General features: G+C 27.8%; 2 protein-coding genes across 2 annotated transcripts in view; one reads left to right on the top strand and one right to left on the bottom strand.

Annotated features, from left to right (window-relative positions):
* Positions 1-2,382: 2,382 nt before the first annotated feature.
* LOC136976719 (cilia- and flagella-associated protein 157-like) lies at positions 2,383-3,973 on the bottom strand. The gene has a single exon (XM_067272084.1). It carries the CDS (start codon positions 3,873-3,875, stop codon positions 2,385-2,387), a length of 1,491 nt encoding a protein of 496 aa, XP_067128185.1. The 5' UTR covers positions 3,876-3,973; the 3' UTR covers positions 2,383-2,384.
* A 915-nt stretch (positions 3,974-4,888) lies between these two features.
* in (protein inturned) overlaps positions 4,889-15,376 on the top strand; it is a 42,651-nt gene continuing 32,163 nt past the window's right edge. Inside the window, 8 exon segments of the mRNA XM_067272055.1 lie at positions 4,889-5,096; positions 7,927-8,420; positions 9,611-9,696; positions 10,414-10,470; positions 12,621-12,758; positions 12,852-12,964; positions 13,048-13,137; positions 13,513-13,590. Of these exon segments, the coding sequence (XP_067128156.1) occupies positions 4,972-5,096; positions 7,927-8,420; positions 9,611-9,696; positions 10,414-10,470; positions 12,621-12,758; positions 12,852-12,964; positions 13,048-13,137; positions 13,513-13,590 (1,181 nt within the window). The 5' untranslated portion in view covers positions 4,889-4,971.

The following is a 15,376-nucleotide window of genomic DNA, read 5'->3' as shown; positions in this document are numbered from 1 at the left end:
ACAGGTGGACTTTAATGTAAAATAATTAGGGATATAATTTAGTGGGCGGATTGTAGCGGTGTTTTAAATTTTAAATTATAATACTGTACCACAAACATGTGGTTCGAACATATTAGTAAGGAATATTCTGGTTTTTTTTTTATTGATGTTATCGTGAGTTTAATATGTAAATTTTCAATGTTGAGATCATAGTGGACGGTGTGTTTGTGGATGTAAAAATGGTAAGTAGTTACTGTAAAAAAGACTTTTTGGGGGGTTTTCATGGGATTATTATTATTTTTTACGAGTTTTTTTTTTAATTATATGCCTACTTATGCTCATTTCTCAACGTGATTGTAATAAATTACAGTGGTTTATTCAAGAAGTAAATTAATAAATAGTCGTTATATATCGGGTATTTCCTGTGTTATATTTTGTTTAATATTTTCTGCTTAAATATTATAAATGTTTAAGCAGAAAATATTAGAATTCCTTTGATTCCATGGATATAGTTGTTACTTTTTCACAAAATCTGACTCTGAAATCATTCCGAACGGGAAAAAACCGTACCATTACTAAAAACAAAATAAATATTCTGCAATAATTTTTTTGTTTTATACAACAATATCACAGTATAACACGTATAATAGTATAATTATATTAAAATAATTTTTTTTGTATTCCTCACTAATAAATAACTTTATCCCCAAATGCATATGCTTATCTAAAAAATGTATTAAAAAAATTTAAAGTTCTTATTTTGCTGTTTGTTTATTTTTTAGTTATGGGTATGGAGAAAAACCCCTGTTAGTATCCACAGGGAGAAGAGTTTTTTTTATTTAAAAAAACACTCGTATGCTTAGTTTTGCAGTAATTGATATCTATGCGAGTGCGTAACTTTTTCGTCAACGAGTGTATTTATGACCTGCTAAATACACGAGAGCAAAGAGATAATAGCGAGGTTGCGGCCGAAGTTTTCAACGCGAAAATGTGAACGTCGGACGCAGTGGCGTAGCGTGGGTGTCAGCCGCCCGGGGCGGAGAAAAATTTCGCCGCCCCCTTATTTAGGTATTATTATTATTTATTGTGAAATTTTGCCGCCCCCTTAAAGTGCCGCCCCTGCCGCTCCCACTACGCTACGCCACTGGTCGGACGTTCAGCGCCGTCATCCTGTAAGCCTAGAAGTTTGCAATGGCGTTTGGAACGTCTAGATGATTTCACTGACGTTCTCTTCCCTCTAAATTAATATTTTTGCTATTTTGTAATAATTAGAAAATAATTTTTATATTATTAACAAAATCTCATAACAGACGGCGTCACAGACAATTAAAAGTTTGTGCTAGAATATCTTAGTGTTTTTCGCCGGGAAAGTTACGCAACTTATTGCTGGATTTTTTTATTTATCGTTTTCTTGTTTTAATTGATTATTTTTTTTTTTTACCTTAAGTTGTGTGTATTTGCTGTTTAAGTTGATCGAAATGGATATTGTTTAGATTCTGAAAACCGGTTAATTCGCTTTCCGTTATTTCTAATAAGGAAAATTGATTCGGACTTCGAACAGTTCATAGTTTAAACGGCCTCCTGAAACGAATTAAATTCGAAGTACGAGACACTGCTGTACAAACGAAAATAATGTAGTAGGCTTGATTTAAGATCTGTTTAAAAAAATTATAAGATTTTTAAAGTTATTAATAAATTTTAATAAAATAGACCTATGGTATTGTTTTGTAATTGAAATAAATAATAAAAGATTAGTTTTTATAACTTATGTATGTACGGTACAGTTCGTAGACATGAAAAAGTATTCTTTGTCATCGAAGAATGCTTTAATAAGAAAAAATACTTTTTAAAATTTTGTTTAGTTTTGTGTGGACCTTATAAAAGTAAGCCCACTAGTGCCAAAATGGAAAAAAAAGCACTGAACTCTGGTAGAGGTCGCCGATTTGCGCTTCGTCAACGGGTTGGCTACGTTGAGTTTTACGGGTATCTAAGGATGACTGAGCGGTTAGTATGTCAGCTTACCGCTCTGTAGACCTGGAAACAAATCCAGACGGGTCGAAGAAATCCCATGCTATTTTTGGGAATTGTCTGTTTCGGATGACCGTTTCTCACCATTTGGCAAATCTACTATTATCCTGGTCAAACCCATGATGTGCTAGATAAAAAGATCCTCTTAGTGTCTACAGGGGGATAAGAGTAAAAATCACCTAAATAGGGACCAGTTTCCCATAGAAAGTTCTCCAGTCATGGCACATTGCTCAAATGTTGCGTAGTCTAATTCCATCGATTCTATCCGATTCTTATTATTAAAATATGTATAAAGTAAATAGAATAGATGTATTTTTAATTATATTTTTCATATTATATTTAATTACAGAAATTAACATATCTTCTTAAATAATGAATCATCTCCTGAGTAACTTTTCTAAGGCTTCAATAGTTTCGGCTCTAGATAAAAGTCCCATTTCTCCCCTAATTATTCTTGAACGTGGATATTTATGTCTCTTCTTAAATGTAGTAACGTCACAAATATTCGTTTGTTTATTAGTATTAGAAAACAAGTTTTTAAAATTAGGTTTAGTTATATATTTAGGTACCGCTTCCGCTTCTGCTTTATAAGCAGTTTTTTGTTTCATTAGTTCCTTAGGTTCAAATTTAATCAGTATCAATTCTTTGTAATGATTTTTATCGTCCATATTTGTGACAAGTTCAAACAAATCAATTAAACATTTTAACATATTTTGTCTTTTTGAATTGTAATCAATCATTTCTTCTTCGTTATCGGATGGACAAATAATAGCTTCTGTAATAATATTTGCGGCATTTTTCATTAAGATCTTCAAATTTCTTATCTCTTCTATATTTCTTTGTATTTCTTTCTCATCTTCCATTAACTGCTTATTAAGTTCATCAGTTCTGTTGAAGAAATGCGTAATTTTATTTTCAATACTGTCCCGAGATCTTTGTAGATAAGGAATGTTTTTCTTTAATAAAATATTTTCATTCCACAGTTTTTCCACTTTTTCTAATTCATGCGAATTTCTACGAAGACTTTTTAGGATCTCGTTGATACTTGCTTTTATCCGATTGTAATCTCGTGTCAATGCATCCAGGCGATGTTCCTCTATTTTCTTCCTCGTTTCTATTTCTACAATTTTTAATTTAAAATTATCACGTTTATTTAAAAGTTGATAAGTAATTTCTCCAAGTTCTCTCAATTCTTTCTTTTTCACGACATTTTCTTTTAACACGTGAATAATCTTATCTGTCAATATGTCATCGGATATTTTCGTGTATTCGGAGGCCATTTCCTCGACTTTTCTAATCAATTCGTTTCGAATTCGATCATTTTCTAATATAAAATGCTTTTCGAAATCGTCAAGAATTTTAGCGTAATTTTCTTTATCGTCATTTAATGTTTGATTTAGAGTTTTGATTGATTCCTCTATATACATTTTATTTAATTTTGTCTCAGATAAATTGGCTAAACTAGCCTCAATACTTAAATTATTGCTTTCTGTATGTTTTATATCGTTTATAAGCTCTGCTAATTCTTCATCTATTTCTTTTTTTATATTTTCTTTTTCTGTTTTATGTTCGTTGGGCAAGTTTTCTAATTTTCTTTCTAATTCTTTAATTTCCTCGTCATTTTCTGAAATTATAAAGTTTAAATATGATACGATGTCTTCTTTGTCTTTCTTCTCATTTTCATATTCTTCTCGATGTTTCTTATTTAATGCTTTTTTCTCTTCGAGTAATTCGTTTAACCGTAACAATTCTTCGTTAAGACAATTTATCTCAGATTCATAATTTACTTTATCAGTGATGGTCATATGCAACTTTTCAGCATCGAATGCTCGCTTTACGTCTTTCTTCAATCCTTTCTTAGGAAGCATTTCTGTTAAAATAAGACGAGAATTTCTGTTACAAGTTAAAACTTTGAATCGTGTTCTACGGAACCGAAAAATTTAAAACGAGAATTACGTAGAATATTACGTACTTTTTATTCTGTATTTGAATATTTTATTTTTATTTCTATTTTTTAAAAAAATTTAAGATTACATATACTGGATATTCAGACAAAAATCTACTATATTTATAATGATGACATATTACAATGGGCAATACAATACTGTGTTGAAAGGCTTGCCCGTTACGAAATAAAAAATAAAATAAAAACGGCGGCATCGGATATCAATGGACACGACGTACCGCTATGTCGGGCTTCGTCCCTCAAAATCGGGCCGCCCCATTGTGGGCCTGGCCGAACACACAACGGGCTTGCTAAAAGAGGCCCTCTTAGTGCCCACAGGGTGGAAAGAGTTAAAAAAAAAATAATAATAACTCCGAACCGCCACGAAATTTTTGAACAATCGGGCAAAGAGAGCGAGGGAAAAAGTCGTCTAGTTTTAATATAATAAAAATTCGTTTTAATAGCATAAGATGACTGGTTGAAATTTATAAATTTGAAAACATTATTGTTTTAAAACATTGAATATATTTTCATATTAAGAATAAATATAAAACAACTCTAGCGTCAAAACATTCAAGAACCATAAACATTTATTTTCATTAGTTTCAGTGGCGCGTTATCGTACGGGCAAAAAGGGCAATTGCCTATGGCACCACAAACGGAGCCCCAAATAAGAAAATATTTTCTCCAAAAATTCCCCCCGAAGAAAAATGTCTGAAGCCAACACTGTACACGGGACACCTCTAATTCAAATATGCCCTGGCGCCTAGGAAGGTATAACGCGTCACTGATAAACTTTGACATCATATTCAATATATTATTACTTTTAATATAAATTTAAGCGTAAATATTTTAAAATATTAGGAAGTTAACGATAAAAAAAATATCAAATAAAAGTTATTGAGAAAAAAAATCACCAGAGGGCTTAGAGTAAGCGTGTGTTTATGTTTTTCTTTGTACTCGTGGAAAGTGTTTAAAATTAAAATATGAAGAGTTTAAATGTTTGACAGTTTAGTATTATGGCACAGAGTAATTCGTGTAAAATTAAAGGAAGCAGCCACGTTAATCCTGCATTTCGGCACGAACAATTATCCGATAATTCAGAATCGAGTGAAGAACTGTCTTCAGATTCTTTCAGTGATGGGTAATTCTCTTCTGGTTTTTAATTATTAAATTAAGATTATTGTGTTAGGTGTTGTACAAATACAAAATAAAAACATAAATGTATTTATATAATATGTTTTATGATCAATTGATTGCAAACATTCGTTTCTAAGGAGTAAGAAAAACTGTTTACATATTTTTTTTTTTTTTTTTTTTTTTTTTTTTTTTGAATGAGTTGAACAGAATCATTCACACACTTTTGCAGATTGCAGATGTGAATGACACTGTTGGAACCTTAACAGAGCTGTAGAGAATGCCTGTAGGAGCAAAAAAGTTAAAGAAACCGTACTTCTGAATGTGATCCTTAGCGAGATATAGCTCTCTGAAATTGGTCTACTTCCAGAGCTATAGGGAGTCGTGCTGCGTGCTCCGCTATGCCTAGCGTGTGTTTAACAGATGGTTCGGCACGGTGGTCGGACATTCTACTGATATTTGTCGGTAAATAAAGAAAAGTCCGACGTGCAACTCTGAGATATTTGCCTCCAAATGTGGAACCTTAATGGCAGCAGTTCTGGTTAGGGTCACATTTAGAGGTATGGTTCCTTTAGCTTTTTTGCTCCTATGGGCATGCTATACAGCCTTGTTAAGGTTTCAATAGTGTCATCTAAATCAGGGGTGGCCAACAAGTCGATCGCGAAGCCAACTTTGGTCGACCGCTCGTGATGTCTTTATGTGTTACACTTGTAACTGAACGCAACTCCTGAACGTAAGAAGCAAATGCAACAGTATGCATGCAGTTATGATGCAACTCATAGAAAAACACAGCCATTTAGCTTGAATATTTGGTACTGTCATACGGTAGCTTCTTTTCTTTAGTACATGTATTAACAATATTATTACTATTTCTCCCATTATTATTAAGGTAATAAAATAGATTCCAAATCTGTCTTTATCTGTAGCTAATTCGAATTAATAAATATTGTTAATAATTAGTCATGTTGTTTTAATTCCCCTGGATGTGAGTTTTTTGGCCCGTTAAATAATTATGTTGTTTTTTACGTAGGTAGATATACAGAGTGTTTCAGTACGACGTGCACTCCCGCGATCGATAGATTAACAAAGAATAAATCTAAAAATCTTATGTCATTCTTCCATGATAATCTTCAATCAAATTATCAGCCATACTGTACTTTTTCATATTTACGAACAAATAGTACCACAACTTATACATTGCAATTGATAAAAAAAATTAGATTTTTAGTAACTTACAATATAATTTATCTTGAAAGATTTTTTTTAGGTACTGCCTGTACGGAATGAACTGGTAGCTGCAAATATCAAAAGTTGGGTCTGGAAATTTATTTTTTTATGAGCCTTATATCTCGAAAACTTAATAAGTGATTTAAAAAATAGAAAAATAGTTTTGAATATATTTTGCTTATCTACCCATAGCTCATGGGAGTGCACCTTGTACTGAAATACAGTGTCTAAACATAGTATGTATTACACACCCCCCTCGCCACTTAGACTATGCCTATGACAACAAGTCGATCGCAACACATTTTTAAGATAAAAAGTAGATCTTACGTACACAAAGGTTGGCCACCCCTGATCTAAATTATACTGTGACAACATTATGATTTGATAGAATTTTAACTTAACAATTTTGATGACAGATCATCTTGAGAATAAATTACAGAAATACAATTAATTTGTTGCAAATTTAAATTTTAATATATATAATATGTAATGTGTGTATATATACATAATTACACATATATATATAGTCAGAAAGGTCAAAGTTTTTAAGTATCTGTGTAAAAAAATTTTGAATTATGTATCAATTTTACCGAAATTTCAATAATAGGATCCATGCTCCTCTCTAATTAATGCTTTTACACTCATAACAATTCACCAAGTTAAATTAAATGATTAACATAACTTTTAAAAATTATTACATAGCATAGAAGTTATTGTTATAGTTATTTTATGAAAATTTTTAAATTAGTCACAAAAATTTTATTGTTTTCAAACAAGTAAACTGCCCAGTTTACAGGATTATATAAAAAAAAAAAAAAAAAATTGGACAAATTAATTACCAATGAGATGAAAAACATCAGAAAATTTCTGTTTTGTTATCTTGCAGTTTTGTAAGATAGTAAAAATATTTTATCTATATTTATTTTTTCTGTTTATTCTACAGTATTTAGTTACTTCCATTAAATTAAACTTTAAGAATTTATCTTAAAGTTTACTGCTACATCTTAACGCTACATCTCACCTGCTGATTCAACATTTTCTATCTTAGTTACTAATTTGCATAGTTAAAGAGAAGTTAAGTGAGAATTGCAATTCATAAACTAATGAAATTGTAAATGTAATTAATGGTTCCTTAATATAAAATATTTAGGAATTCAACAGAAAGATTATCAGTGATAAATAAAAATAATTATAAGAAATATTATTGTAAAACATTTTTTAAGATTTGAACAGGAATGGAATTACCAAAAAATTTTCATTATTATAAAAAAGAAAAATATCAAATTAAATATAGCTTTATATATATAATTTTTATTAAAAATCATAAAAATCCAGTTGAGCATTGAAGTTTTGCCTTTTCTAAGGATATATATTATAATATTTTACATGATATTTTTAAAAATAATTTGTTCTCATTTCTAAATTATTGCTGCTTAATATAATTTTGATATTTACTATTTATAACTAAATGTAATTTGTTAAAAACTATGTTAATATTTTATCAGAATCACTGGAAAGATATAAGTAAACTACCCAATTAAATAATATATAAATTTAGTTTTTGTGCAAAATTTAAAAACAATTCTAAATTTTATTTTTAAACATTCTAGTGCGTATGAATTGGAATGGTCTGAAAAAATTGGATCAAAAGGAAATTTATTTTATGTTGAATCAATTCAGAATAGTAAAAAAACTACTCTAGATGCTGCGACATCAGCTGATTCTGAAAATGCAAATTCTATAGAAACTCATCATCATTTAAAACCTAGACCAGTTAATAAACTGAAAAAATGGGTAAAAAAGCAAAAATATAAATCTGAAGAACAAACTCACAAAAATAATTTTCAAAGACCAGTTTCAATGCCAAAAGTTACATTTAGAGGATCTCCAAATGGTGAAACAAAAGAAGTATTACTAGATGTCGATCCTAGAAGACATAATTATGGTCGAAGAGCTACTTTATGTGAAGTATTATTTGGAATAATCCCAGGACATTTCCATCAACTTGATAATAGAAATAGTTCTGCCATAGAAGATGATAGAATAATGGTTCAAGGTTTTACTCCTGATGGAGAGGCCATTAAAAATGGAAAAATAAAAATAGGTAAGATACTCCATGTATTCAATAAAGGATATTTAAGCTTAATACGTAAGCTGTAACATAAATCATTAAAATAATAATAGTTATTATAATATAGAAAAACAAGAATGTTGGTGTAAAAATTACATGGAATACAAAGAATAATTACTTAGATAAATTATAAAAAAGCACTTGACATTATCCAAATACAGTGAAACGTGCTAATGTGACCTCCTGCAACCATCCGTGTAAGATGACCAATTTGAGCTGGTTCATTAGCAGGTTTCACTGTATATGGCTACTTAATACTTCATATTTAAAAATACATCAATGCATATCACATTTTTATAAAATACAATAAGCATTGATTTAGAAAACACTTTGCAGTATTAAATAACAGCACAAATAAATACCTTTTTTTAGTTCTAATTAGAAAATTTTTTCACAAATTGTTAAAAAATAAATTGGTCAAGAAAGATGATGTGTAATTTTCAATTTTTATTGCTGACCAATATGGAACATAATTTAAAATATGATTCTTTGATATACTGTGTCAATTATTCTTGTATATGAATATATTAGATCAGAGTTAGATTCAATTTGCAGATCTCTTTCCTTACAGATACAAGATAAGAATAAATTACAAGTAGGATGAAATTAAAAATCAAATAAGGATAAATAAAATATTTGCTTTTTATTAAATTGAAGTGAAAAATCAAAACTGTGTGCATTATTTTACTAAAACATGTAATAATAAATAATATATCTTTTAAATTTGTTCATTGACTCCCTAAACAACTCCTTGATTATTGAGGACCAATGGTAACCAGGTTATGTTAGAATATTAATAAATAAGTGTTTTAGCTCATTTGAAGTTGGCTGGTGGCATTTACATATTAAAAAATATAAAAACACAGAAGAAACAAATCTTCTAATATCCATCTTCACAATTACTAGAGAGAGACAATCTTTATCTATGGAGACATAAATATCTCTGCAATAATGCAAATTGGCTAAAAATGTCATCTGGTTGATATTGGCATCATTAATTTATACATATCACGTTTTGTTTTTTGGTATTTTATTAAATGTTTCAGCATTTTTTAAATTTTTTTGTACATTAATCATTTTTTACTAGAATAATTATGACAATGAATAAGAATTGTGTATTATTTTTGATTATTTATTAGAGTGAATAATATATAATTTTTAAGGTGACTGGTTGAAGAGTGTTGATGATATTGAAGTAAACATGAATACAATTGGAGAAATTCTTTCAACTATAACTACTGCTCAAAAGGTAAGATTATTATAATTTTGAAATAAAAATTGATTTTATAAAATTTTAGATAATTTTAAATTAAAATAAACTTTATTATAATAATTATTTTAAAATATATGTACTGTACATAATGTATTTATTTTAATTTACTATCAATTTTTTTTTACATTTTTTTTCTTACGTATTTTAACAACTGAAACAAATATTTTCAGATGAATTTAATTTAAATTTTTGATGATTAAAATAACTTTTTTATTAAATCTTTCTAATGTTTTTTAAGAAAGATAAATAGCGTAAAACTCTTATCATATTATATATTATATGAATTTACAGAATATTTAAATTTAAAATAGATAAATAAACAGATTTTATTTACAATTTTAAAAAATAAAATAAAATTAGAAATATAATAGAAACATGTTTTGATTCAAAAATCAATATTTTTAAAGATATTTTTTATTACTTATAAATATTTCTTTTACAATAAATTAAGTAAGTAATAACTGAAAAATTATAAAACTTTTTAATCTTTCTTCTCTTTATTTTAAATTATTTCAGACAAAATACAAAATAACTGTAACTTTAAAATTGTTTAATACAAGACAAATTCTTTTGAAATTAAATAATATTGTTATATTGTCTTTAATTTGGGAATTTTCAATATATTTAAACATTTTATTTTTACAATACATTAGGTAGGAATAATAAATATAGTTATACCTTTGTTATTTTCAGGTAAAGCTAACTGTACAAAGATTTGCAGGGCATTCCAGTATCAATAATCCATCTCAGGTAAATATCTATCAAAAAAAAAAAACTGTATTGAGAACTGTATTTTTTCTATACAGTTTTATTTTTTGTCATCACAAAGACAAAGTGTAGATTAACAAAACATATTTTAGCATAGTTTATAACTATTTTTCTAATTATATATTTATAGCAAATGTTTCAAAATACAGTTTGAGATAAAATTATTGTCCATTTGTGTTTTGTAGCACTTGTTAATTGTTAATGATTCAGTAAATTATGTTTCATATATAATTCACTAAAATTAAAGATTATTGCTTTATTCATATTATTTTAAATTTAATTAATAAATCTATATCACTTATTCATTACAGTTATTTATATACAATTGTGTCGATATATTATTCTAATCATTGGTTAGATTTTATTACAAATTAATATCCCAGTTATAATTTGGTAAATCATTAATATTTGATATTAATACTAACTTAATTGAGTTGAGATTAATATGCTGTTTCATACATAGTAATTAAAAAGGACTTTACAATCTAAAAAGCATAGAAAGCATACAGAATTTTAATAGGAAGACTTACAGAATTTTTTGAGACATTAATTTATAGTAAAATGTGTCAAGTTTTACCTCAGTTAGTCATTTTGGTTTGATATAAGTACCATTGATGATATAGCAGATATCTCACATGAATTCAACTTTTTGGCAAACTCGAAGCAGGAAGTCTGTTTCACTTTGGTAACTGTAAGAGTGATTCAAGCTTTGAGTTCAGTGAGATTTACTGGCAAGAGTGTAATAAATATTACATAGAAGAAAATCTCTGAATTTTTTTTCCTAAGAGATTATTATGCTTTCCCAGATTTAACATTGTTTAAATTACTTTATTTGTGTCAGTAGTTTTTGTAGCATTGCAAGTTTATATAGTTTTAAGTACAAACATTGTTTTAGAACTCACCAAATGGTTGATTATGAAATGCATTTCCTAGGACTATGAATGAGGCTTGCTAATACATATTCCATGACAGAATCAGAAACATATAGGCCACCAGGGAATTTGTCATGGTTAAGTGTCAACAAAATTTCATTGCCAAGTGCATATTGTAGATCTACTTGGAGTATCTCTACAATACTGGTTGCAAAAATTCCATTGAATTACTGTAGATTTTGTTTCCTTGAACCAAAACACATAGCAACCTCACTGCACCAGTAAAAGCAGCTAGTTTAAATGAATGTTTCACAGTGATGGAATTTAGTACTATGGCATTACATGAGACAGATTTGATGGCTTTGCTACTGTATTTTCGTAGAATGACTGGCATGCCAGTCTATCTGGGGAAGACCGTGAATCATATATTTCCGTATGGTAAAAACTGGCATGCCAGTTTATCCCAGGGGAATGCAGGTATGCTGGTATAAATTAGGCTATACATCCCTCTATAGAGGGTACATTAAAAAACGAACAAGTTATATCACATGAAAACAAATGAGTTTTTATTTTAAAACTGTGAAACTGTCAGCATTACATCAAAAACTACAATTTATATGTTTAATTTCTTCATTTTGTTTTCTTTCTAATAATATATAAAATACTCTTGGAATTCTGAGAGTGCTTTTTTTTTATGTGAATTTTATAGTTATTTGATTCAAAAATGCAAAAATAAACATATTAAATTTAAGAAACTCTGTAAATTATCTCAGCTTACATAATTAATAACAGCTTTGTGTGAAATTTGAGAGGAAGGTGTTATTTTTAAGGTCAAGATAGTGGGTCAGTGTAGCCCACACTGACTACTACCACTGTCAATGTCATTAATTGTTTTATTGTCTTGTAAATGAAAACTGGCTTCCTGATTTTAAGTCATTCAAATTACAAGATTTTTTATTGTACTGGAGGAATGTTTTCTTTAACATTTAATTAACAAGAAGTTTTGTTAGATCTGATTAATTTTGCATTTTAGTCGCACTTTAACCAGCATGGGGTTTCTGGAATGCGGCTTGCTGGTTATTCCATGAAAAATATGGTATAAATTAACACCCAACCATTCTATAATCTTCTAATTAAAATTCTATTTACTTTCAATGTTGTAAAGTCCTTTTTGAATCACCCTATATTTGCACTAGTCAAATAGTACACCAGAAAAATCATTACTAGTATTTATTTATTTATTTTAATTATAATTTGCAGGAAGACTATAATCCACTTGTCAAACAATTAAGTGGAGATAGATGTACCATGGAAGAAATTAATTTAACTTATTGTCATATTCCTCATATTATTTTATATTTAACAATTGGAACTGATAATGATTCTTTGGCTAAAGAGGTACATTTTGAGATTTTTTTTTTAATCTAAATCTTACAATATGTCTTTAAAAAGGATAAAACTAAAAAGAAAAATATTATGTATTTGTGAAAGGACGGTGTTCTCTACAAATTTCCTGAAGAAGACAGTACTCTGTTGTCTCTGAAAGGAATGTTCATCACATTAAATCATATGATAGCAGATGTTACATCATCTCCACCACTTAAGTATGTTTAATTGCTTAAACATAAAAAGTTTATCATCGTATTAAAAGCATTTATAGTTAAATTAATTTAATTTTTTTGTACAGTTCTACTCTTATGATAGATGAACAATTAGTACATGCTGGATATGTTAGAGAAGGAAGGGAGGTGATGGTTCTTGCATTACCTGATACTTGGTAAGAGAATAAAAGTTGTATCTAATTAAAAATGCTAAAGTAAAAGCTAAAATATAAGAATTATATCTCTAAACATTAAATATTTTAAAGATTACCTTGTTGTTATAGCTTAATAAATTTTTATGTCATAAGTATTAATATTATATTTTTATGTGTATAAAATAATGTTTTGTTGAAACACCTAATTGATTACATTTCTTTATAAACTGGTAATGATTAATGATAATGTAAAATCATATTATGAGAGAAGGGAATATTTTAAAAATTTAAAATCTTTATATTGTTTTATAGAAATTAAAATTTTGTACATCATTGTTTTAAATTATATTAGAACAAAAAAGGCAATTATATAAATTCTGTTTTTTATATTTATAGTATAAGTTCATCAGAAATTCAATGTGTATCAAATGATTTAGGAAGATTTATTCGTATTCAGTATCATATGTTAGGAAAGTAAGTAATGAAATTAAAGTATTATAAATCTGACATTATTAACCTATAACTTATTATTAACTTATCTTTCTATTACTGAAAATACAATAATTTTTTAACAATTTTGAATTTAAGTTTTGGTTTATAGTAGATTAGATTATTATTAATAGATCTTATTCAAATTTTTATGTACTTTCTTTGAAGTTTTCTAAAAAGGATATAGTTTATGTTTATTTTAAGTTTAATATCTTTTACTTAAATCTATAATGTTTATAAATTTATTTATCTTGTTCCTTATGTTGGTAAGAATGCATTTCAAATTGTTCTTATTGGTTTGAAAATCAATTGTCATCATCAGTTTTTAAATTATGTATATTTACAAATATATAATCTGAAAGAATAGAGGATTATTTTTAAAAGTATGAAAATTTGTGTGTACTTACAGATATAGTTTATTTTGTCTTTACTGAGGAAGCAGAAAACAGAAATTCAGATTGTTTCTTTATTCTGAATAAATATTACTGTACTTTTGTATGTATAACTCACCATTATATGTATTTGAAAAGGGTGAAGGTTATGCAACAAAACCAGCTACATGCCAATTCTAAATTTCAATTACAAACTCATCAAACAGCTTTTTCTTTCCTAAAGTCTCTAAGAGTGTCTTAGAAAATTTAAAAAATTTTTTATGCACTGCAAACATTCATTTGCCTTTATAATTTTCTCCCAAATCACCAAAAACACCTATGCACATATCTTTCTTTAGTTTTCTCCTAATCATTTTCTACATGTTAAATCCACTGTATAATTGGTATTATTAGATCTTTTTATTTGAATTTATATCCTGAAAATTGATAAATTTTTGGTAATTATTCCTTTTGGTAATATAATGAAGTTATTTTAGGGAACTTTCTTTCTTTAAGACACCTGATAGAATAATTATTAACTAAAATAAGCTTCAAACTTGTCAAAATTCAATTTATAGTTATAAAAAAGTAATGAGTTTGAAGCTTATTTTAGGTTAATAATTATTCTATCAGGTGTCTTAAAGAAAGTAAAAATAATTATATACATTTAAAACAATAGCCCTAGATTGACTAAACAATGTTTTGCTTTGATTTTTTACAATAACATTATTTTCAGAGGCATTCTGAAGAGGTTAAGACTGGGATTGAAAGAGCTCAATTTTTATGACTACCCCAATGCTCAACTGTTCCAAAAAATTGAAGTTTAAGCAGATTTGCCTGTTTAAGAAAAATCTAATGTTATACATATGGTTTTCTTATCAATCTTCATTATGCAAACTTTTATTTCTGGTATATTTCTATCCTAATTGAGTGTTTTACTAAAGTTACTTTGCATAAATAACAGATTTTCTCTGCAGCTCAATTTTTTTAAAGACTAAAAACTGCAAATCTATAATCAATGTGTCCTGATATGCATACTTATAATTTATTGATTATCTGGAATTCCAGATTGATTTTGGAAAATGGAACTAGAATTTACAAAAATTATTACCATGTTCAACAACATTAAAGTTGATAACAGCAGTGGCGTGCCGTCATTGGAAGCGATGGAAGCGCTGCTTCCACCTTTTTAATGACATTCCCTTGTATTTTATAAAATATAAATTTTCATATTTTAACGTACTCTTAATTAATTAAAATTAACATTTTATTATAACTGCATTATGTATCTTTTACAAATTTCTATACTACATGTGAAAAAAACGATAAGATTGCTATTGTATATTCGAATAATTCGGTGGTGAAAGGAATGTCGAAACCGGGTCAGTTTCCAATCAGCC

The sequence above is a fragment of the Centruroides vittatus genome, unplaced genomic scaffold (assembly GCF_030686945.1).
Source record: "Centruroides vittatus isolate TY-2023 unplaced genomic scaffold, ASM3068694v2 contig_417, whole genome shotgun sequence".
NCBI classification, from domain to species: Eukaryota; Metazoa; Arthropoda; class Arachnida; order Scorpiones; family Buthidae; genus Centruroides; species Centruroides vittatus.
The sequence above is the reverse complement of the archived record's forward strand: the minus strand, read 5'-3'. Positions and strand labels throughout refer to the sequence as shown.